Here is a 13,005-nt window from a genome sequence, read left to right on the forward strand (position 1 = left end):
CATTATTATTATCATTATCATTATCGTTATTATTATTATTATTATTATTATCATTATTATTATGTTTAGGATTTTGGGGTTGTAAGAGTTGAGAGGGTTTTCTGTGAGTTGTAGTGTATTAGCAAGCGAAGTCAGAAAGCGGGGAAAAAACGTTTAGAAGCACATTCGTTACTGAGAAGTCTTCAGCAAAGGCTCCTTAAATTTATGAAATAGAGTCATTTGCCAGGGAAACTCGAGTGAAAAATAGCTAGCCATAGTAGTCGAAGAACAAGTGGAAAGGGCTGCCAGTGAGTCATTATTTGCTCCGCGAAGCAGTGAAGTAAACCGGAGAACTGATGTAAACTGGAGAGCTGAAGTAAACCGGAGTAAAAAGTAAACGGGAAAAGAAGTAAGTTGGAGAGAGGAAGTGGTAAACAGGTTTGGTTCGTTGTGTGGATATTGCATGTTGGTGGTTCGTTGTTGTGGACAAGAAGAAGTACAAGGACAAGGCGAGCTCTTGAATTGAACTACTCAAAACACAGTTTAAATTTAAGGGAATGACCGGTAAATAGATTAGATATATTAAGTTTTTAATTTGTTTCCTATTGTTAGAGTGATACTATTTATATTGTTATTTTAGTATAGCTTTCGTAATAACTGGTTGTGGTTTTGTTCAGTTTTAACCCCTGAGGAGAACAGCTTTTTCCCCCCCCCCAAATCAGCAAATAAATACTCTCTGCCTACATGCATATGCAATAAATCATTTGAAAGCTACTGATCAGCCTACATCAGAATTGACATCAGCAGCTAATGAAGGATCGGTAGTCATTTTGAGAGAAATTTTTTTAAAATGTGAAACAAGTTTTGCATTCCATGTGCATCTCGAAACAGAAACTGGAAAATTGTTAGTGTGGTCAACCGTGTCTTAGATAGAGGTATCACAAAGTTTTGACTTCGATGAGAAGATTTTTACAAGACAATTTTTGTGACAAAAATTCATTGAAATCTCTCGAAATTTCACAAAATTATGACGTTGCGTGCCATCTACTCAAAACGTTTCTCGAGACGTTGTTTTCAAGGTCATGATTTGCATCCTCGAGTAAGATTTTTGAGCACTCTTTTAGCTATGTCTTTTTCCCTCAATTTTTTTTTTTTCAAGTGTTTACTTTATAATAATAATAAAGAGGATTGTTCCTTATCTATATACTAACTATGCAATCGTTACGTTCGTGGTAATTGATTCACCAGTTACTTTTCATTTTATTTTTCTTGACGAAGGAACAGGGACCCAATATCTTTATGTATTGTCCCTGCCTTTAATCAAAGCACGTTTCTGTCTAAAGTACGAGATCTGCTACAAATATCAACTCAAACATTTGTGTTCAAAAAATGCAACAATTGGTCGATATTTAGCGATAACAATCTCGGCATTGCCAATCTATTTTGTTTTCTACTCCTGTTTGTCCATTTTGCCCAAAACTCACAAAAGAAAACAACACCTTTTTCAGATGCATAGCAATCTTTTTATACGACTGATTTTCAGTTTTCTAAAACTCCGATTAAAACAGTAAATCTTACCTTCTCTAAAATTGTTCCCAAGCCAAGAACATGATTTAATTTTTTCCTTTCACGAATTGTTCATGATGTTACAATTTTTTCACTACTGTCTTCCTTGACTGAACTAAAAATTCATAGAAGTAATACATGAAATTTCGGCGGGTTTGTAGGTTGACACATGATCAATATCTTTGAATGAACAAATGAACGAACGAACGAACGAATGTATAGTAATAGTAATAGTAATAGTAATAGTAATGGTAATGGTAATGGCAATGGCAATGGCAGTGGCAGTGGCAGTGGCAGTGGCAATGGTAATGGTAATGGTAATGGTAATGGTAATGGTAATGGTAATGGTAATGGTAATGGTAATGGTAATGGTAATGGTAATGGTAATGGTAATGGTAATGGTAATGGTAATGGTAATGGTAATGGTAATGGTAATGGTAATGGTAATGGAATAAAATCCAAGTACTTGAAGGCCTGGGTTAAAGACTTTTATTGATAAAATAATTTATTGGCTACATTTCTGAAGACATAAATGTCAATGGAACCAAATTCTGCACCCAGTTAGGTTTTAATGTCCTAAACATTTTAAGCTAAAGTGGGTGCTTCTGACATGTCACGTGACGTTTAGCGGAAAATAGCCTTTATTTGAGGAATTGGTGGCGATTTTTAATAATACCATCCAACAAGAACGTATTTTCGATGCAGGTCGATTATTTCCATTCTCTCATGTTTGGAATGGCCGTCCCACGTTTTGCAGAGAAAATATTGGGTTTAAAAGTCATTGCTTTTTATCATAGCTTCTAAAATGTAGTAAGGTAGATATTTTAAATTTGCATCGAAAATGCTTATTCTACTCTACATTCCTGACCTACGCTTTAAACTGCTTGAAAAATAAAATACTGAGCTCATTAAAGCTCATTGATAGCAATCGGAGTTGACATTTACTTCAAGAAGCACTTTCAACCTTGTTTTGTTTTCCTGCACAATATCGAGCTCTTACAACTCAAGATCAATGTACAGTGCGATCCCGCTGATTCTATGGCGTCTCCATTTAAAGTTTTGTGAACTGAGGTGAAACACTTCTCAGTAAATCGCGTGAATACAAAAACCGCACAGACCTAAGTCTTGGCGAGGTTGTTGATATGTCAATCATCTAGTGTACTCCAGATTCCTAACGTTGCTTATTTAATGGTAACGATATTTTTCTTTGTGATGGTAAGACAGTGAAATCAAGCAATATCAATGCCAGTAGAGTTCAGGAAAGCTTGGATAACAAGGGATTTATATATTATCAATGGACCATTTTCGTATTCCCGGTATTGGACTGGAACTAGCTTGCAACCGAGGCTAATGCGGGGGAGTCTTTTCAAATGCAAATGACATTTTAAAATCTCTTTTTAATGATATTCCCCCGCCTGAGCCTCCATTACAGGCTAGTTCCAGTCCAGTACCGAGAATACGAAAATGGCCTATTTCACGACTGTAATTGTTTTGGCATGGTAAAGTCAAGCGCACACACTCCTCTGATGTTTTAAATTTTAAAACAAGGGAAGAAAAGAAAGTGGAAGAAAAAGAAAGTTAATTCAGTTCTTTTGCATAAAGTCAGTGGGTACCAAATTACATGATCATCTAGGGTAGTGCCCGGTCAAGTACTTGGAAAAACATCCACCAGCAAAAGAGCAATCCGATTGGTTGGTATTTTATATATCTTATTAGTAAACCAAGCACGAGGGCCTTACTAGGAGAAAATCAACCCAAGGTCTTGACAGTATGGACTGAGCGGAGCGAGTTACGTTCAAAAAGGATCAAGGGTCGATATTCTCCCTCGCGCTTGGTTAGTAAGGGACTCATTGCACGACTTAAAATGAGAAAAAAAAAAAAAACTGCCACGATCACGGACTGGAAAAAAACGCGCGATTCTGATTGGGAGCGCACTGGGCGTATACTAACGTATGATGTTCAACAAACCATAAGAGAAAGAGAGTTGGAAGAAAAAGGAAATGAGTCTTTTATGTTTAAAGCAAGTTCTTTCTGAGACGTGAGCCATAAAATAACCAAAAATTATCCAAGCTTAAGAGTGATCGTGCGGAGAATCATTCGGGACTGTGCTCGGTCCAATACTTAGAAGAATATTAGACCAACAATGGGGCAATCTGATTGGTTGATTTTGTTATTGGCCCTCTGAACTAATTAAATATTTATTAACCTTGCCCTATTGACTGAGCAATAGCGAGGTCAATACGGCAATGTCGAGAGTGTCGAGGTCTGACATTTTCGCGTTAAAAGCGAGCGTTCGAGGTTAATGGGTTGTTTATTTTATGGCTTTTTGCTTTGTTTTGCAAGCAAGTAATCGTGGGCATCATGGGAGAACAATGCTCTACAATTAGCCAATCATAGCGCGCGTTATATCGGCTACAAGAAAAAGCCATATAATAAAATTATTTATATAATGACCTTCTTAGCTCGCTAACGTAGCCGTGAAAATGGCGATTTCGGAGCCATCTCTTGTTTATGAGTATCTATGGCTCTTACATACTCATAAAAAGAACTGAGAAAAAAAAATTGCTTAATCACAGGGCAAATACATGTAGGTTAGCCATGCGTGTTATGTAGATTTTCAGTTGAATGGTTTCGATGTTGAGGTAACGTTGCATAACTATAGCACGTGTATTTCTAAGCTCCATTACGCATAATGACGGTACATGAAATATCTTATAACGATCTCCTCTCCTCCCTTCGGCGGAGACTGACAAACGTTCAATCGAACAGCCTAAGAATATTTGATCGCCAGCACAGTTTCATTTTCATCTCGCCTATGCAAACCACTTAAGTTTTAAACTCATTGTTTTACCAAAACAGAGTAACAGGTCGTAAATTTGAACAAAAAAATGATTACGTTAATTGCAATTAGCAAAATATTTTCCGCCTTTTTTAAAGTAATTAGGGGTCGGTGTGTATCCAGGTATTTACAGTGCACACAGTGTGCCATATGTCTTGGCTGCTGTGACCACTGACATGAGTCAGGAGCAATCTGCATGCTACATTGGGTTCATTGCCTTTCAATATTGCAAACTGAGGAAAACAAAGTTAATTTTTTTCGTAGCTGGCTCCTCAGATTATTTGAGCACGACGTGTGACTACATGAGTTACATAACTAAGGTCAGGCGTCAGTAGCTAGCGTTCAATACGTACGTCATTAAACCCGTGGAGCGTGCACACAAGTCGCTAATAAAGTCAAAATCTCGCTGAGCGTGCGGAACATTACTGAAAGAAATAGAGAGTAGTGAGAATCGAAGGACGTATTCCCAGGTACCGTACCAAACAGCCTGGGGCCGGTCTGAGAGTAACAAATAGTCAGAGGAAGCAGCCTTACTCTCCGTGTCGATCTCTTACGTTAATCGCTAATTGTTTGTCGACTTAAAGGCATAGCGGGTCGTGTTCAATCAGCGGCATTTAAAAAAGTACTTAAAGTTAACTCAATGCGTGCACGCTCTCTTGCTATGGTATTAATTAGCGCAATCAGAATAACTTTTTCTTTGTTCATTAGCCACAAAAAGTTCCTTGTTTAATACCATTGGCTGCCTGTGTGTATAAAAACGTTTGTTTAATATGTTCTGCTGCAAAACTGACGAGACCTGTTGTTCAACTGAGCTTGGTAAGTTAGTATCATTTTGCACACGCACGCAGGGCCTTTTTAATATTTAAGTAGGCACATTAAGATGAAAAGTAAGCGAATGCATATAATATTTACTAAAACATGATATGCTCGAAGTACTCACTACGATTTCAACGACAAGTGAAGATTATGCATGAGTGTTCTATCTGAGTCAGCAAAAACTCGGCTAAATTTCTAATCTGTAGATTAAGTCAGTGTGAGTTGGCCAACGGTGAGACAAACTCAGTGGAGAACTGGGCGCGATTAGGACTGAGCTCCATTTTGCTTTCAATACATACCAAATGGGTCTACCAAATGTTGACCTAACAATGAACAAAATAAACAACGAAGACAAAACCTACACTCGTCGCAAAAATATATTGGCTGTCCTATTCAATCAAAAATTACTTTGTAACGCACAAACAAACCAAATTTCAATTTTTTATATATTTAGGAGTTACTAATTGCTGTCACTTCGTTTTGAAGTTCAAAGGATGAAAATTAAGAAGTAATCCACCAGACGTAACAAGTGGACAAAAACTTTGCACCAAGATTATTTACATCATATTGCAAACTTCTGTGCGACTGTTTTACCGAATATGTTCTCCAAAAAAATCAATTCTAACAGCACCAAATGTCGAAAACAAATTTTGAAGCTTATATAAAACACTAAAAAAGTATTGGTGAAATGAAACTTATGATGAAATTTTACCCGTGTTTGCACAATTTCTCTGAACTTTGGAATTTATTTTCTCGAGTTCCGGCTTCCTAGTAAATTCAACGAAATTATTTTTGATGTTATTTCAGGCAATTGTTTATATCTGTAGCTAGCTTTTAGAAAATGCAAAAAGGGTTTTGATATACTTAACATCATTCTGGTACAAGATATTTGTACACTCAAAACTGAAATTGCTCGATTTCCTATCGGATTCCGTCTTAAGGTTACCGTATACCTTCAGGGGTGCCTCACGTCCAAGCGATGTAGCGCGTCCGGTTTAAGCTGTAGATACCTAAACCCCTATATCAAAGCTTATAGAGCTGGCTATCAAACCATACCAAAAATTTTGAAATAAAATAAATTGCCGATTTTTTCACGGCCACTAAATGCAAGCGTCCTTATCACCTTTTGGAAGCTACAAGTCAAAGCGAATTTTGTTTTTCCTCGGTTTCAGGACAAAAAGCGCTAAAAAAAGCGTGTCTGCGTTTTTCCTTATTCAATTACAGTAAAAAGTTACAGAACATTTTCGAAATAGGATTTAAAAAAGGTGAAGTGATCGTACAAAAATCGTTCTCGGAGAAAAAATATTTCGAAATAAACAATTCGCAGACAAGTTTTTGTTTTTTATATGTTAATCCAGCTACTGTCCAAATTTGAGGGCAGACAAACAAATTCCCTTTGAGTTGTAACTCTTTAAAGTGTCTGCTTCAATCGAAAAAATTTATTCGAGAAAACAGCGCTAAGAAAAATATCTTGCTTCGCAAACAAACTCCGTCCACAAACGCCTTCAACTGGGTTCTCAGGTCACTGAGCCAATCAGCGCTTGGAAAATTTACTACCATTAACTCGCGGTGAAATTTAAGCGTGAATCTCCAAAAAAACCTTGCGTTTCGCAATGTGCTTAAGGCGGAGAGATAATTTTTCTGCGGCTGGGTTTTTCTTGAAGCTGGTTTGGCAAAATGGGGAAGACGAAAAAGGATACGAACTCTAGAGTAGCTGGGCGACGAGAACAAACAAAAGAAAGCGCGGCAGAGCAAATGTGCATGGATAATATTCCAATGGATCTCAATGAGTTGGACGATTCATCGGTATCGAACTCAACAAAAGAGTCACTGTAAACATCGCTGTTATCGCTGTCGAGTTCCCAAATTTTACACAACCTTTCTCTTCTCTTGACTCGATCCTTTTGCCCGCTTGATACGTCCGTAGCTTCATCCGCGAGGCCAACTTTCGCTTCTTCACTCATTGATGTATTTTCATTCATTGTGCGCTTTTTCGAACTGGTAAACGGAGTTTTCCGTGGTCCATGTTTACTCATAACTTAACAGAATTACATCTAATACGAAAAATGCTTGGATTAACAATGCTGATTAACTGAGTAGCCAGCCAATTCGTGGTATCCATATCGGTAATATTCCCGCGAAAGTAGTCTCGGTTGATTGCATACACGTTATAGGGCGGTCAATCAAGAGGGAACTTTTACTTCCGGCCATAACGTAAAACCTCCATTTCTCCACCAATATTACGTTTTTTTCAATTTTGTTTTCAGAAATTAGAGATTGATCTTCGACCATTACTTTGAACCAAAAATCCAAATTTGAAGAAAATTTCCGATCTGAAGGTATGCTGTAACCTTAAGTGAAACCCCAGCCAAGCATCGCAAATTCTAGGCACAACTGAAACTTTACGCTGGTCCCTTCATCTTGGCGTAAAGTCCAACCAACTTGCCAATATGTATATGACTGCTGTGCATGTGTTCTTTTATTATATCTCCTTCTGACAGCAGACCGAAGCAGTCTTACCAAAAACGAATTAGTCGAAAAGAGGCTCAGTACAGCTAGTTAAAAGTAAAAAGAAAAAACAGTCGTATTTTGTTGACGACAAAATGGTGTTGACGTTGTTTGAGCTAGTCGTTGTTTCGTCAATTACTAAGACAAGATATTGCCCGCGATTTAAACAACACCTTAATCTACCACGGTATTTTCACGTTTCACGCTTTGATCTCCTCAACCCAGAAAGTTATAACTATGAGCTCTTTACAAAATGGCTTTTTGACAGAAGCAATTCATTTCTTTAAATTTTGTTTCATAGTTAAAATAACGACTTTCAGTTTCAATATGTTTTACAAGATCGTGAAGGAATCTACCTAAAACATTATGAATAAATAAATGAATATTGCCCCCCTAAAAATTTTCCGCTTTGTAAGACTTTTTCATTAACCTGTTTTGTTTACAAACAAGCAACCATATCAATAGGTATATAGGAGCATATACCGTTTATTTTATATGCTGATGTAGGCCACTTAATGAAGAGACGACAACGAAGACTAATTTGCAGCTAGGTTTTGATAGTTTAGTATTTTGTTGGCGACTCAAAGTTTCGATTATCTCTTTTTCTCTTGTAACCTCATTGTAATTCATTAGCTTGCGATGATGATGATACCTTGTGAACCTAACAGAACCCATCAGGCACGCGAGGAATTGAAAGCCACGTTTTTGCAATATCTGTCCCCCTACTTACCACATTGTGTATGCTAGGTTTGAAGCCTTAGAACTCTTCTATACGTCTTTATAAGCGTTGTTAAGGTTTCCGTGCGCTAAGAATTATGAGTAAATGTTCCAGTCGCCATGCATCTTTCATTTTTTCCCACAGGGGATTTTGAAAACGTGCAAAGCATCACGTCTGTACCTATTAACAATGAAGAAACCTTGTAGGAAAAAAAATTGCGACTGGTAGATTATTTACCCGTAATTCCTAACGCACGAAAACTTTAACAACGCTCATAAATTAAAGACGTACAGAAATGTTCTAAAACCGTACCTTTAAACCTAACATGCGATGAGAAAGTGGTGCGAGTTATTTAAGCCAATCAATAAGCGTGAATGTAGTAATACAAAGCCAATAAGCAAAATAATGCGAATATGAAAACCGCGACTATATAAATCACGATCTTTTTGATATCCCATTAGATTGAATATGATGCTAACAGTTCACGTCGCCCTAGTGGCAGTTCTTCTGTTGCCCTGTCTCTCCCATGCTGCTTACCACTACGATAATGGAGGCAGCTCAAAACAGGTAGGCACCCAGCCTGTGCATAAATGAGAGTGCAAATGTATAACCACCATGCAGTGTCCAGTAGTATACGAAGATGATTTCGATTACTCCAGAGATCATTAGAAATATGAAAAAAAATGACCTGATCGAGCAAAAGATCGGTTAAATGTTATTGTTTTTATGCACGTGACGCCATGGAAATTCTTTATTAAACTTGATGATACTCCAAAATGCGAGGCTGTGCTGTTAGCATATTCTCGACATCAGTTTCCCAAATTACTGGTAAGATTTCAGTTGATTTCAGCGATACTGAGTGAAGTACTGAACGTGTTTTGAAGGTTAGATAATCTACTATTCAACTTGATCTGACATGTTACAGAAACGAACTGATATACTTATACGTTTGCACTTTCACGCAGTTTTAGATATACTTCTCAGGGAGTAGTTAAAACTGATGAATGATAACTAAAGAATTCCACAATGAAAACCCCTGTCATTGGCAGCAAACTCGGTTTTGTTCTTCCACCATAATGGTGTACCAACGTGACATACCAATATGGCTTAGCTATACTAAGGTTCAGTGAACATACAATTGGCGAGTTGAAATTTTCTCATAAGATATCAATTACCCAGAAGAAAAAAAGATACCGCTCCCCTGCTTTTCCAAGAGAAATTGACATTTAACCCCCCTCCCTTAGGGTATAATTTCATGGAGTGCCCCTCCTCTGGTTTTAAAGCCCTACCTTCTGATAATTACTGCACAGTCCCTTAGGACATCTCTGAATCTGATTTTTCCTTTATTCATTCTAGTGTTCATCAGGAAAATCGTCGTGTGGAGGTGGCTCTGCGCCAGGAATTCCAGGTATCCCTGGAATTCCTGGTCCCGCGGGTCCAGCCGGTATGGCGGGTCCCCAAGGGAACGATGGCCCCGCGGGCCCAGTTGGTCCAAAAGGAGACAAAGGCGATTCAGGAAGTCAAGGGGATCCCGGCCCCGCAGGCCCCAAGGGTCACTCAGGGCCCCTGGGAGGTAGCTGGAAACAGTGCGTGTTTAAAAATTTGAATGACGAAAAGGACAATGGGTTAATCAAGGTTAAGTTATTACTGATTCAATTAAACTGACTAATTAGAATACAGCACTGTTGACAAGCTCAAATGCGCAGAAATATTTGGGAATCTCGCAGAGGAAATTCTTCAGGTGAAGGGCTCCATCGTCCTACCTCCAAACGAAATACCGTCGTGAGTCTTCGTCATGAACTATAAAAATTCTTTAGGTCTCGTTATTTAAAACAAGGACCTAGTTGAATGAACGTTACAAACCTGTAAATGATCTGTCAGCTCAGCCTGTAGCAAAATTCAGCTTGGCAGTTTGGGAGAAACGTATCTTGGTATTCACTTAAGCTGTTTGGCCGGAGAAGATCCCAACAGCTGCGTCGTATAGTCTAAAATTTAATTTCAAACTTGTAAGCTCAAGTTGAAGCTTAAAACTAAGGAAAGTTAAATCCTAAGGAAAGGGATACAGGCAGTTAAAACGTTAAAGATTTTGGAAGGGGTTTCCTTTCTCATCTTTCTTTTTACATTAAATTCTTGTAGGAATGTCTTTTCGAAAAAAGTTCCGATAATACTGGATTGCGCGTGTTCTGGAATGGCGCGCTTCGCATCTACAACTGCGACACCTGCTGCAAACGTTGGTACTTTACCTTTAATGGTGCAGAATGTGATGCGCCCGAGGCCATTGACGGTGTTGTCTATATGAATACTGGTAAATCGCCAGTTCAAGATCTGCACCGCGTCCGCCAGATTGAAGGAGTGTGCGAAACAGTTAGCAAAGGTACAGTACGCGTGGGATTCTGGGTCGGTAACTGTCATGGCTACGGCAGCGTTGACGCCTACACAGGATGGAATTCAGTGTCCCGGATTTACGTCGAGGAGGTTCCGCCCCCGCAGCCTTAGATGTTTCAATTTTGATGAGGTCAATAAACAGCTCGCAGTCTTTTTTTTCGCGAGAATTTTATTACATTGATCCATTGTTTTTCAACATTAGCAAATAATTCATAGCTAGAACTGGACACCGTTGCTTGACCAAACATACATATATACTTAATTACTTAGGCCTCTTCGCGCCATGTGGTGCACAAGGCGCCCAACATTTAAAATGACCTGACAACGATAGAAGGTTAAGATTGGTTCAAAAGTAATGTGACATGTAAGTACTTCGTCATTATAGGTTAGATTAGTTTAATCGATCGGTATTAAACAGGTTTCCTTAGTCTTTTTCATACTGGTAAGAGGGAACACTTCATGAATGCTAAAAGCAGGTGGTTAGTAACTTTTTTTTTTTTTTTTTTGCTAAAAATAAATTAAACTCCTTTTGAGAAATATCAGGCGTGATTTATTGCGAGTTTCGTGATCACTTACAATGCATTATATTACCTACTTACGATACGTTACTTTACATTACTCACGTACCATACACCATGCACTCACGTACCATACACCATGGGAATCCGTAATAGCGGACGTTGTTTCCATTCACTTCTTTGTAGTTTTGGCCGTGGACGTAGCGCGCGGGTGTCCGTAATAGCGGGGTGTCTGCAAGGCGAGAGCTGACTGTAGCCTACCGGCAAAGTGGAAAAAGGCTACCCAGATTAAAATAAAGTTACGTTGCATAATTAAGAAGAACTCGACGCAGTGATATCCTGATTGTTTAATAGCAAACCTAATACTTTTCCTTTTTTATCTCGAGCTTTGCAAAGCTCTTACGTCAATACAACCTATTTCTTTATCATAATAGAGTTACAGATCGTGAATTTAAAAAATGAAAATGCTCATGTTAAATGCAATGAAGTGGAAGCCCGGTGACCTCATGGTTAGTACACTCGACTCCGGATCGAGCGGTACGGGTTCGAGCCCTGGCTGGGTACATCGTTTTGTGTTCTTGGGCAAGACAATCTACTCTCACAGTGCCTCCCTCCACCCAGGTGGATAAATGAGTACCGGCGAATTTATTGCTGGGGGGTAACCCTGAGATGGATTAGCATCCCAGGGGGGATTAGAAATACTCCTAGTCGCTTCATGCTACAGAAACCCGGAGATAAGCGTCGGCCTGGTGAGCCACTTTGCTCGCATGCAGATTTAAACTTCTTTTAAATGCAATGAGGAAAACATTTTCCGCGTTTTTAAAATCTATAGATATATTTGGTTGTTGGTGTGTTACAAAACACATAGCATGCAATAATTCATGAATAATTGACCCGCTGCGACCACCGACTTGAGTTAGCCGCGTTTTGTATACTGCATTGGGCTAATTACCGATCGATATTGAAAACAGCAAAATGAGAACAATTTTCTTCAGTAGCTACCTGTACTTCAGATTCAGCGTATTTGAGCAAACTACACCAAGTGATAGAGGAATGTGTGTCTTCACAAGTTACATAACTAAGGTCACGCGTAGCGTTCAATACGTACGTCATTAAGCCGTGGAGCATGTAAACACGACGCTAATGATATTTAACTCTCGCAGAGCGTGTGGAGCATCATTAATAACGAAGTAAACTAGTGAGACGGACATATTTTCCATTGCCGTTGTGTCTTTTCAGAGGTTGAACAGACAGGCTGAGTCTGATAGCAATTATTAGTCAGCCAAAGCTGACCTGAGAGGTTTTCCTTTTATTTTGCTTATTCCCTCACCGATTCTCAAAACAAATCAAAAACATTCTGGAGTTAATAAGCCTAATTAGAGTAACTTCATTTTTTCCTTGTTTATAAATAGCTACAAAAAGTTCCTTGTTTAATACCATTGGTTGCCTGTGTGTATAAAAATGTTTGTATAGTAGAAACATTATTAATCTGCTGTGAAGCTGACGAGACGTGTTGTTAAAGCTTGGTAGGTGAATGATGTTCAGGTTAGCCTTTAATTTGCCCCTGCATGGCTGGCTTTATTAAGCTACAGAAAAAGACGCAAATGAAGTTCAAAGGAAACCGAATGCACCTGGTATTTAGCCTTAGTAGCAGAAAAATGACTAAAATACTAAAA

General features: G+C 38.6%; 1 protein-coding gene across 2 annotated transcripts; it reads left to right on the plus strand.

Annotated features, from left to right (window-relative positions):
* The first annotated feature begins 5,174 nt into the window (after positions 1 to 5,174).
* Positions 5,175 to 12,664, plus strand: LOC145466514 (collagen triple helix repeat-containing protein 1-like). Of its 2 annotated transcripts, XM_081450241.1 has the most exons (4): positions 5,175 to 5,200; positions 8,888 to 8,993; positions 9,783 to 10,061; positions 10,563 to 12,664. In XM_081450241.1, exons 2-4 carry the CDS (start codon positions 8,895 to 8,897, stop codon positions 10,920 to 10,922), a joined length of 738 nt encoding a protein of 245 aa, XP_081306367.1. In that variant the 5' UTR covers positions 5,175 to 5,200; positions 8,888 to 8,894; the 3' UTR covers positions 10,923 to 12,664. The 2 variants fall into 2 exon arrangements, with proteins under 2 accessions (XP_081306367.1, XP_081306366.1); XM_081450240.1 differs by lacking the exon at positions 5,175 to 5,200 and having other exon boundaries at positions 8,653 to 8,993.
* Positions 12,665 to 13,005: the final 341 nt, after the last annotated feature.

Source organism: Orbicella franksi, chromosome 13, assembly GCF_964199315.1.
Source record: "Orbicella franksi chromosome 13, jaOrbFran1.1, whole genome shotgun sequence".
Taxonomy (NCBI): Eukaryota; Metazoa; Cnidaria; class Anthozoa; order Scleractinia; family Merulinidae; genus Orbicella; species Orbicella franksi.